Source organism: Mya arenaria, chromosome 6 (genome assembly GCF_026914265.1).
Source record: "Mya arenaria isolate MELC-2E11 chromosome 6, ASM2691426v1".
In the NCBI taxonomy this organism is placed as follows: Eukaryota; Metazoa; Mollusca; class Bivalvia; order Myida; family Myidae; genus Mya; species Mya arenaria.
In genome coordinates this window covers 7,979,345-7,991,384 of record NC_069127.1, presented here as the reverse complement: position 1 = coordinate 7,991,384, position 12,040 = coordinate 7,979,345, and the positions used below count along the sequence as shown (strand labels likewise).

At 39.7% G+C, this 12,040-nt stretch overlaps 1 protein-coding gene across 1 annotated transcript in view; it reads right to left on the bottom strand.

Annotated features, from left to right (window-relative positions):
- LOC128238665 (uncharacterized) overlaps nucleotides 1-12,040 on the bottom strand; it is a 54,990-nt gene that overhangs the window by 6,018 nt on the left and 36,932 nt on the right. Inside the window, exons 18-27 of the mRNA XM_052954798.1 lie at nucleotides 9,682-9,762; nucleotides 9,233-9,353; nucleotides 8,805-8,903; nucleotides 8,238-8,316; nucleotides 7,957-8,086; nucleotides 7,648-7,694; nucleotides 7,287-7,416; nucleotides 6,699-6,802; nucleotides 6,285-6,387; nucleotides 68-218 (exon numbers count right to left, since the gene is read on the bottom strand). Coding sequence (XP_052810758.1) covers nucleotides 68-218; nucleotides 6,285-6,387; nucleotides 6,699-6,802; nucleotides 7,287-7,416; nucleotides 7,648-7,694; nucleotides 7,957-8,086; nucleotides 8,238-8,316; nucleotides 8,805-8,903; nucleotides 9,233-9,353; nucleotides 9,682-9,762 — 1,045 coding nt within the window. The remainder of the gene's footprint in view (nucleotides 1-67; nucleotides 219-6,284; nucleotides 6,388-6,698; nucleotides 6,803-7,286; nucleotides 7,417-7,647; nucleotides 7,695-7,956; nucleotides 8,087-8,237; nucleotides 8,317-8,804; nucleotides 8,904-9,232; nucleotides 9,354-9,681; nucleotides 9,763-12,040) is intronic.

The window sequence follows — 12,040 nt, the reverse complement described above, 5'->3', positions numbered from 1 at the left end:
ATTAATCGTTGCTATTAAGGCTATTACATTCTTTGCTTTTAAATAGTTAATGATATGTTTTGCTTACCCCATGCAAGCGGCACGAGGACTTTGACCCTGAACTTGGTGACAAACACGTGGACGACACAGATGAAAATCTCCACGCCAATCAGGAACATCATGAAGAAGACAGCGAGGAAGAAGAACTGAATAATGGCGGCAATAGCGGTACATGCTGCCTGAAACATCGCAAATACGTGACGAAATATATGCTGCCTGAAACATCGCAAATCCATAACGAAACAGAACGGCAAAAGCGGTACATGCTGCATTAAACATCGCAATTAAATGACGAGACAGAACGGCAATAGCGGTACATGCTGCCTTAAACATCGCAATTAAATGACGAATCAGAACGGCAATAGCGGTTCATACTGCCTGAAACATCGCAAATACGTGACGAAATACATGCTGCCTAAAACATCGCCAATACATAACGAAACAGAAAGGCAAAAGCGGTACATGCTGCCTGAAACATCGCAAATACGCAACGAAATACATGCTGTCTGAAACATCGCAAATAAATGAAGAAACAGAACGGCAATAGCGGTACATGCTGCCTGAAACATCGCAAATACATGACGAAACAGAACAGCAATAGCGGTACATGCTGCCTGAAACATCGCAATTACGTGACGAAACAGAACAGCAATAGCGGTACATGCTGCCTGAAACATCGCAAATACGCAACGAAATACATGCTGTCTGAAACATCGCAAATAAATGAAGAAACAGAACGGCAATAGCGGTACATGCTGCCTGAAACATCGCAAATACATAACGAAACAGAAAGGCAAAAGCGGTACATGCTGCCTGAAACATCGCAAATACGCAACGAAATACATGCTGTCTGAAACATCGCAAATAAATGAAGAAACAGAACGGCAATAGCGGTACATGCTGCCTGAAACATCGCAAATACGTGACGAAATAGAACAGCAATAGCGGTACATGCTGCCTGAAACATCGCAAATACATAACGAAACAGAACGGCAATAGCGGTACATGCCGCCTGAAACATCGCAAATACGTGACGAAATACATGCTGTCTGAAACATCGCAATTAAATGACGAAACAGAACAGCAATAGCGGTACATGCTGCATGAAACATCGCCAATACGTGACAAAATGCATGCTGCCTTAATAATCGCAAGTACATAACGAAATAGAATTGCAATAGCGGTACATGCTGCTTGAAACATTGCAAATTATACGTAACGAAATAGAACGGCAATAGCGGTACATGCTGCCTGAAACATTGCAAATTATACGTAACGAAATAGAATTGCAATAGCGGTACATGCTGCTTGAAACATTGCAAATTATACGTAACGAAATAGAACGGCAATAGCGGTACATGCTGCTTGAAACATTGCAAATTATACGTAACGAAATAGAATTGCAATAGCGGTACATGCTGCTTGAAACATTGCAAATTATACGTAACGAAATAGAACGGCAATAGCGGTACATGCTGCCTGAAACATTGAAAATACATGACGATATAGATGCTGCCTGAAACATCGCAAAAACATGACGAAATACATGCTGCCTGAAACATCGCAAATACGTAACGAAATACATGCTGTCTGAAACATCGCAAATAAATGAAGAAACAGAACGGCAATAGCGGTACATGCTGCCTGAAACATCGCAAATACGTGACGAAATATATGCTGCCTGAAACATTGCAAATTTATAACGAAACAGAACGGCAAAAGCGGTACATGCTGCCTTAAACATCGCAATTAAATGACGAGACAGAACGGCAATAGCGGTACATGCTGCCTTAAACATCGCAATTAAATGACGAATCAGAACGGCAATAGCGGTTCATACTGCCTGAAACATTGCAAATACGTGACGAAATACATGCTGCCTAAAACATCGCCAATACATAACGAAACAGAACGGCAATAGCGGTACATGCAGCCTTAAACATCGCAATTAAATGACGAAATAGAACGGCAATAGCGGTACATGCTGCCTGAAACATCGCAAATACGTGACGAAATACATGCTGCCTGAAACATCGCAATTACATGACAAAACATAACGGCAATAGCGATACATGCTGCCTAAAACATCGCAAATATGTGATGAAATACATGCTGCTTGAAAAATCGCAAATACATAACGAAACAGAACGGCAATAGCGGTACATGCTGCCAGAAACATCGCAAATACGTGACGAAATAAAACTGCAATAGCGGTACATGCTGTCTGAAAAATCGCAATTTAATGACGAAACAGAACGGCAATAGCGGTACATGCTGTCTGAAAAATCGCAATTTAATGACGAAACAGAACGGCAATAGCGGTACATGCTGCCTGAAACACCGCAAATAAGTGACGAAATACATGCTGTCTGAAACATCGCAATTAAATGATGAAACAGAACAGCAATAGCGGTACATGCTGCATGAAACATCGTAAATATGTGACGAAATACATGCTGTCTGAAAAATCGCAATTCAATGACGAAACAGAACGGCAATAGCGGTACATGATGCCTGAAACACCGCAAATACGTTACGAAATACATGCTGTCTGAAACATCGCAATTAAATGACGAAACAGAACAGCAATAGCGGTACATGCTGCATGAAACATCGCAAATACGTGACGAAATACATGCTGCCTGAAACATCGCAAGTACATAACGAAATAGAACAGCAATAGCGGTACATGCTGCCTGAAACATTGCAAATACGTGATGAAATACATGCTGCCTGAAACATCGCCAATTCATAACGAAACAAAACGGCAAAAGCGATACATGCTGCCTTAAGCATCGCAATTAAATGACGAAACAGAACAGCAATTGTGGTACATGCTGCCTGAAATATCGCAAATACGTGATAAAATACATGCTGCCTGAAACATCGCAAAGACATAACGAAAAAGAACGGCAATAGCGGTACATGCTGCCTGAAACATCGCAAATACGTGACGAAATACATGCTGCCTGAAACATCGCCAATTCATAACGAAACAGAACGGCAAAAGCGATACATGCTGCCTTAAACATCGCAATTAAATGACGAGACAGAACGGCAATAGCGGTACATGCTGCATAAAACATCGCAATTAAATGACGAAACAGAACGGCAATAGCGGTTCATACTGCTTGAAACATCGCAAATACGTGACGAAATACATGCTGCCTAAAACATCGTCAATACATAACGAAACAGAACGGCAATAGCGGTACATGCTGCCTAAAACATCGCAAATATGTGATGAAATACATGCTGCTTGAAAAATCGCAAATACATAACGAAACAGAACGGCAATAGCGGTACATGCTGCCTGAAACATCGCAAATACGTGACGAAATAAAACTGCAATAGCGGTACATGCTGTCTGAAAAATCGCAATTTAATGACGAAACAGAACGGCAATAGCGGTACATGCTGCCTGAAACACCGCAAATAAGTGACGAAATACATGCTGTCTGAAACATCGCAATTAAATGATGAAACAGAACAGCAATAGCGGTACATGCTGCATGAAACATCGTAAATATGTGACGAAATACATGCTGTCTGAAAAATCGCAATTCAATGACGAAACAGAACGGCAATAGCGGTACATGATGCCTGAAACACCGCAAATACGTTACGAAATACATGCTGTCTGAAACATCGCAATTAAATGACGAAACAGAACAGCAATAGCGGTACATGCTTATGAAACATCGCAAATACGTGACGAAATACATGCTGCCTGAAACATCGCAAGTACATAACGAAATAGAACAGCAATAGCGGTACATGCTGCCTGAAACATTGCAAATACGTGATGAAATACATGCTGCCTGAAACATCGCCAATTCATAACGAAACAAAACGGCAAAAGCGATACATGCTGCCTTAAGCATCGCAATTAAATGACGAAACAGAACAGCAATTGCGGTACATGCTGCCTGAAATATCGCAAATACGTGATAAAATACATGCTGCCTGAAACATCGCAAAGACATAACGAAAAAGAACGGCAATAGCGGTACATGCTGCCTGAAACATCGCAAATACGTGACGAAATACATGCTGCCTGAAACATCGCCAATTCATAACGAAACAGAACGGCAAAAGCGATACATGCTGCCTTAAACATCGCAATTAAATGACGAGACAGAACGGCAATAGCGGTACATGCTGCATAAAACATCGCAATTAAATGACGAAACAGAACGGCAATAGCGGTTCATACTGCTTGAAACATCGCAAATACGTGACGAAATACATGCTGCCTAAAACATCGTCAATACATAACGAAACAGAACGGCAATAGCGGTACATGCAGCATAAACATCGCAATTAAATGACGAAATGGAACGGCAATAGCGATACATGCTGCCTGAAACATCGCAAATACGTGACGAAATACATGCTGTCTGAAACATCGCAATTAAATGACAAAACATAACGGCAATAGCGATACATGCTGCCTTAAACATCGCATATACGTGATGAAATACATGCTGCCTGAAACATCGCAAATACATAACGAAACATAACGGCAATAGCGGTACATGCTGCCTGAAACATCGCAAATACGCAACGAAATACATGCTGTCTGAAAAATCGCAATTCAATGACGAAACAGAACGGCAATAGCGGTACATGATGCCTGAAACACCGCAAATACGTTACGAAATACATGCTGTCTGAAACATCGCAATTAAATGATGAAACAGAACAGCAATAGCGGTACATGCTGCACGAAACATCGTAAATATGTGACAAAATACATGCTGTCTGAAAAATCGCAATTCAATGACGAAACAGAACGGCAATAGCGGTACATGATGCCTGAAACACCGCAAATACGTTACGAAATACATGCTGTCTGAAACATCGCAATTAAATGACGAAACAGAACAGCAATAGCGGTACATGCTGCATGAAACATCGCAAATACGTGACGAAATACATGCTGCCTGAAACATCGCAAGTACATTACGAAATAGAACAGCAATAGCGGTACATGCTGCCTGAAACATTGCAAATACGTGATGAAATACATGCTGCCTGAAACATCGCCAATTCATAACGAAACAAAACGGCAAAAGCGATACATGCTGCCTTAAGCATCGCAATTAAATGACGAAACAGAACAGCAATTGCGGTACATGCTGCCTGAAATATCGCAAATACGTGATAAAATACATGCTGCCTGAAACATCGCAAAGACATAACGAAAAAGAACGGCAATAGCGGTACATGTTGCCTGAAACATCGCAAATACGTGACGAAATACATGCTGCCTGAAACATCGCCAATTCATAACGAAACAGAACGGCAAAAGCGATACATGCTGCCTTAAACATCGCAATTAAATGACGAGACAGAACGGCAATAGCGGTACATGCTGCATAAAACATCGCAATTAAATGACGAAACAGAACGGCAATAGCGGTTCATACTGCTTGAAACATCGCAAATACGTGACGAAATACATGCTGCCTAAAACATCGTCAATACATAACGAAACACAACGGCAATAGCGGTACATGCAGCATAAACATCGCAATTAAATGACGAAATGGAACGGCAATAGCGATACATGCTGCCTGAAACATCGCAAATACGTGACGAAATACATGCTGTCTGAAACATCGCAATTAAATGACAAAACATAACGGCAATAGCGATACATGCTTTCTTAAACATCGCATATACGTGATGAAATACATGCTGCCTGAAACATCGCAAATACATAACGAAACATAACGGCAATAGCGATACATGCTGCCTAAAACATCGCAAATACGTGACGAAATACTTGCTGCCTGAAACATCGCAAATACATAACGAAACTGAACGGCAATAGCGGTACATGCTGCCTGAAACATCGCAAATACGTGACGAATTACATGCTGTCTGAAACATCGCAATTAAATGACGAAACAGAACAGCAATAGCGGTACATGCCGCCTAAAAGATCGCAAATACATGACGAAATGGAACAAAGGCCTATATACACTAACAGCATGTTTAATTCGTACGTTGGAATCGTTGGAAGGATTGTAAAAAATGTCTTGAGAGAGTCGATTAGTATCATCCACAAAATAACATATAAGTATTAAGACTACTAGAAACAAATCATTTGCTTAATATTTCCGGGGTTCATAATTGAAATATATTATATATATTTAAACATACAAATGTGACAAGTTAAAACATTTAAGGAAATCATTATGGCGCTGGTTAATTCTTATTAAAGGGGATTTACCAACCTTACTCTCGGTCCTGCTGACGCCCACCAGGAAGACAATCAGAGCCAGTAGCAGGGCAACGCACAGGTTCAAAGTGATAATGGCCCTGTCCGACCGCACCAGTCTGAAGTATTGACGGAAGTCAGTTTCTAAGAAGTCACGGTTTTTAACATTAATTTACTTATATTTACCACTGTATGAGAAGACATAGCTTGTGATATTTAATGTCGTAGTTCTTGGCGATATTGAAAACACGATGAAAACCAAGATCACCAAACCGATTTCAGTATGATGTGCTTACATAATGTATAATTACCCTAGTATTCATTGAAGCAAAGCTGATGCTTTTTAAATAAATGACAATAACAGAAATTCGTCGACAAAATACAACCAGGTATTTCAGAGTGAAGAATTAAATTCATATAACATAGTTACCTCCAGACGAGAGCGTGAATAACAAGGGTGAGGATGAGACAGAGGATGGAGATGCCACATCCGACAGCTGACACGATCCCCAACGCCTTGGCGTGACCTGGGGGCTAAAGTAAACGTTTTGTATATACCTTTTGCGATATAGTCGTTGTATTTCAGATAGTTGTTATAGCTTGAATACCAGGACATAGTCATTATATGCATTACTAATCCCAAAAGCAGACATATTCATGTCCGGGGCTATCGTCCATTAATAAATGCTGAGGCTACCGTCAGTTAATAAATGTTTGGTTTATCGTCAATTTATAAATGTTTGGGTTACCGATCATTAATAAATGCTGGGGCTACCGTCCGTTGATAAATGCTGACCAGGTTACCGCCCATCATTATATATATGCTATGGCTACCGCTTTAGGTGTACTGCGGTAGTAATGAAATAAAATACAAAGCAAAGTCGGAACAGGGACTCTGGACATGCTAGGTCCTGTTGAGGTTTGTTACTCGAAATAAGTTGTAGACCCCAGTATGTACAATGACCGTTTTCTCCATGGTAACCTCAACGTAATGTCAAAATGGAAATAAAGTATATACAATGGAGGTCGGGCTCATAAGGATGGCGAAGTTGGTTAGGTGGTTGCACTGACACACGGCCGTCTTGTTGCCCACGGAAACCAGGCTACAACCGTCACGTGACCATCCACCACGACGGGAACCATTGTAGCTACAAATTGGTAAACGATCAGACAATTAACGTGAATAGTCATTAATGTGAAATATGCGGTTAGGAACGACGAATGAATGCTTTGGATTATAATTTGGGAAACTACTTCTAGAACTCCGTTTTAAATTCAAGCTAATTAAATTATGTTCGCGTCGAAATCGTCTTTTTATTTATAGCACTTTAACTTTCTGTAAATAAGTCATGAAACAAGACTAGTTTAGCTTAACTTACATAATATCATAGTCCCAGAAGACGCAGACTGGATGGTCATAGTCGTTCTGCAATGAAAAAACAACAACGTATCCGTTGGTGCACTATAACTCACTCTTGCGCACAGTGGTCACAAATTGGCTCAGTGAGAGCAATATTTGATAATCTCATAGAGAGCTGATATTTATACCTTCTGTACCCTGTGCCTAGGAGTGAACTACAATTTAACAATTATACACATCATTTAACCCTTATATATAAACAAAATATTATCAACACTAAAATACAAAAAGGCAATCTGTAAAAATAAAAAGGATACATATAACTTACATTTAAAAGTTTCAGTGTGATTTTGACAGGCGGGTCAAGGTCACGGTACAATGCAGATTCGATATTGTAAAGCTGTACGCCAATCACCTCTGAGTTCACGATCAAAACGTCACTTCCGGTTTCCAGAGAACTGGATTATATTGTTACCAAAAATTAATATTGCATTGTAATATATTGCAATTTCGTTTCTTGTATGGAGCAAGTATTGCATATTAAATGACCAAGAGGACAGTTAAAAATCAAAATCAAAACATGCATATTCTAGAACTTATATGACATACCTATTAACATAGAAGCCCTTGTCGAGAATGTTACCGACAGTGTTGTAGAGAGTACCATCAAAGCAAACATTGGAGAGACCTACAATAACACAATGGTTACTACAGCGTTAAGTACTGGAACTAACATTTTTTTCTACGTTGACCCTGATTGGAGACTTAAATGCGGTTCAAGGCCAAACATACACACCAGTCCACGCACGTCAAAATAAATAAGTTTTGATATACCCTCGAATCCCGTTTGCTCGAACTTACCAGGACGGAACTGAGAAACAGAATCTTCGAGCCAATCAGATTGGAATTGGTCCATGATAAACCCTGATACAATCAATATAACTCTTAAAAGTTATCTCTTGTCACATTTTATTTTCCTACGTTATCTTCAGGAAAAAAGAGTATAATACAACGTTTTTAAACAGAGGTACATTCTATGTACACTAACCGAACCAACGCGAAAATCGAGCGAATTGAGTTCGAGGCAACGGGATTCGACTGTACATGTGCATTTGCTACAATGACTTAGTAAACTTTCAGATTGAAAGAATGAGAGAATACTGATAATTTTAATACCTTTATTCTGCAGGGTTGACTCTGAAATGTCCACTGTTGACTCGGTTACTCTACCGTTTGGAAACGCGATGTCGCTTTTTTGTTTTCCTATCTCAACATCTGAAATGAAAGAAATTAATGTTTTATAATCAAATAAAAAGCATCCATATAACCAGAATGTGTCTGATTTCTTTTCCTTGTTTAAAAGAACCGGAATCGTGCTGGATATTTGGAGCTTAATTTTAATAAAGTTTAATAAAAACAACAACAAATGCTCGCTCTTACAGTACTTGAAACAACAAAGTGTTGTAAACGGAATGCACTTAACCTAGCTTGTGCTGTAAATATATGTTCTCATCTAACTTGTTTTTTTACTATGGGATATATGAACCTTAACAGCAAGGATTATTTAAAACAGTATCAACAGGGAAGCGGGAAGGTTTTCGTACACATATTAGGTTTCTGCAGGTGTGTGGTATTTCCTGGCGCCAAGTTTGGACACGTGACTTCCTGTATCACCGCCAGGTACCGATCCACCGTTTCCAGCACGTGACCAGGCAATATTTCATCCTGCAGCCGGCAATGATTAAGAATGGATTAGTATTATTAGTGTCAGTATATATTCATTTATCAATTTAAACGTGGTAAGGCTGACAGAGATAATTTGTTGAGTGCATTTAAACATACAACAACGGCTTTGTGTTCGACATTAAACTTGTCTACTGACCCCAAATGTGTTTCCTTAAACCGATGTACCAGTTATTAAAAAAAACAACTGACTGCTGCTTTACCTCAACGAATGTTTATAAAATTTGAAAAAAAAATACTACCATCCATTTGTACAAAATAGAATCACGCAAGTTTATAAAATTACAAGATTGTTGTTAATTCGGACAACCTGAAGTCCTTTGTCTCTAACGGTTTTCCAGGAATCATGTACATCCTCGTCGATCAGGTTGCTGACAGTATCAAGAATGTTCTGTAAATAAAACATTTACATTCCATGTACTGCATTTTTGTATTATAGTGAATAAACTAGTTCATATGATGAAAAATATTTTAACCCGTGTAAGATGATATCTAAACCCGTGAAAGCTGATATATGAACCCGTGTAAGCTGATATCTGAACCCGTGTAAGATGATATCTGAACCCGTAAAAGCTGATATATGAACCCGTGTAAGATGATATCTGAACCCGTGTAAGCTGATATCTGAATCCGTGTTAGCTGATATCTGAATCCGTGTAAGCTGATATCTGAAACCGTAAAAGCTGATATCTAAACCCGTGTAAGCTGATATATGAATACGTAAAAGCTGATATCTTAACCCGTGTAAGCTGACATCTGAACCCGTGTAAGCTGATATCTGAATCCGTGTAAGCTGATATCTGAACCCGTGTAAGATTATATCTGAACCCGTGTAAGCTGATATCTGAACCCGTAAAAGCTGATATCTGAACCCGTGTAAGATGATATCTGAAGCCGTGTCAGCTGATATCTGAATCCGTGTAAGCTGATATCTGAACCCGTAAAAGCTGATATCTTAACCCGTGTAAGCTGATATCTGAAGACGTAAAAGCTGATATCTTAACCCGTGTAAGCTGATATTTGAACCTGTGTAAGCTGATATCTGAGTCCGTGTAAGCTGATATCTGAACCCGTGTAAGCTGATATCTGAATCCGTATAAGCTGATATCTGAACCCGTGTAAGATTATATCTGAGCCCGTGCAAGCTGATATATGAGCCCGTGTAAACCGATATCTGAACCCGTATAAGATGATATCTGAACCCGTGTTAGATTCAGAGCTACAGATAAGGATCGTAATGGGCGTAAATACACTTTAAAAATCGCCCATTACGACATAAAATCAAACAGCTATTCGTATCGTTACTATTAAAATAATAAATAGGGCTTAACCTTTTTCCGAGTATTTTTTACCGTTCTAGCTAGCCGTTTTGACTAAATGTTAAACCGGTTTGTTGAAATCGATTCACTATCCTAAGTGACTTAGGGAAGACGGCTATAAGCCAAGAAAGTAGTTATTTACTAAAGATGTTTAACTTAATCATGACTTGTAATTTGCTGAGCACCATTTCAATTTTGTGTTAGTTCTTATATAATTGTATACTATAAAACTTCATTAAATAAAATAAGTCATTCAATTTTGTAATTAATGTGCCAGTACACTTTCGAAATCGCCATAACACTTTTATGAATGACCTAAGGTGTACCGTACACTTTACAAGTTTGCACAAGGGTTTAAAGTACACTTTGAGTAAAAACGTTATCTGTAGCTATGAGATTACATCTGAACCAGTGTAAGGACGTCAAATCGTGTTATGACACTAGCCCTATTTTTTATATAAAAAAAGCTCCATGAGTTCCATTTAGTTTCAATTCGACTTGCTACATTAAGGTTTCCGATGTACAAATGAAGGGAGTTTTAGTTAAGATTCCTGTTGACCTCATGGATGACACTAAACACCCAAACATACTTACCCTATATTTGTTGCCAACCGACTCCCTACCCGATATTTTTGCCACCCTACTCCAGACTTTACCTACCCGATATTCGTTTGCACCATATGTATTGCCACACTACTCCCAACCCACCTACCCGATGTGTGATGGCACCATACTCCCGTTCTACCTATCCGATATGTGTTGGTGACCTTCTCCCGACCTTTCTACCCGATTTGTGTTGACAACCTACTACCGACATACCTATCCGATATGCGATGACAACCTACTACCAACCTACCTACCCTATATTTGTTGGCTACCTTCTCCAGACCTTTCTACCCGATATGTGTTGACAACCCACTACCGACCTACCTCTCCTATATTTGTTTGGAACCTACTCCATACCCGATATTTTGCCACTCTTTTCCAGACTTCGTTGACCATATTTATTGCAACACTACTCCCGACCTACCTACCCGATATTTTTGGACAACCTAATACCGACCTACCTATCGGACCTGTGTTGGCACCCTACTCCCGACCTACCTATCCGATATTTGTTGGCATCCTACCCCCGACCTACCTATCCGATATTTAGTCCCGACCTAACTATCCGATATTTGTTGGCATCCTACTCCCGACCTACCTATCCGATATTTGTTGGCACCCTACTCCCGAACTACCTATCCGATATTTGTTGGCACCCTACTCCCGAACTACCTATCCGATATTTGTTGGCACCCTACTCCCGACCTAACTATCCGATATTTGTTGGCACCTTACGCCCGAACT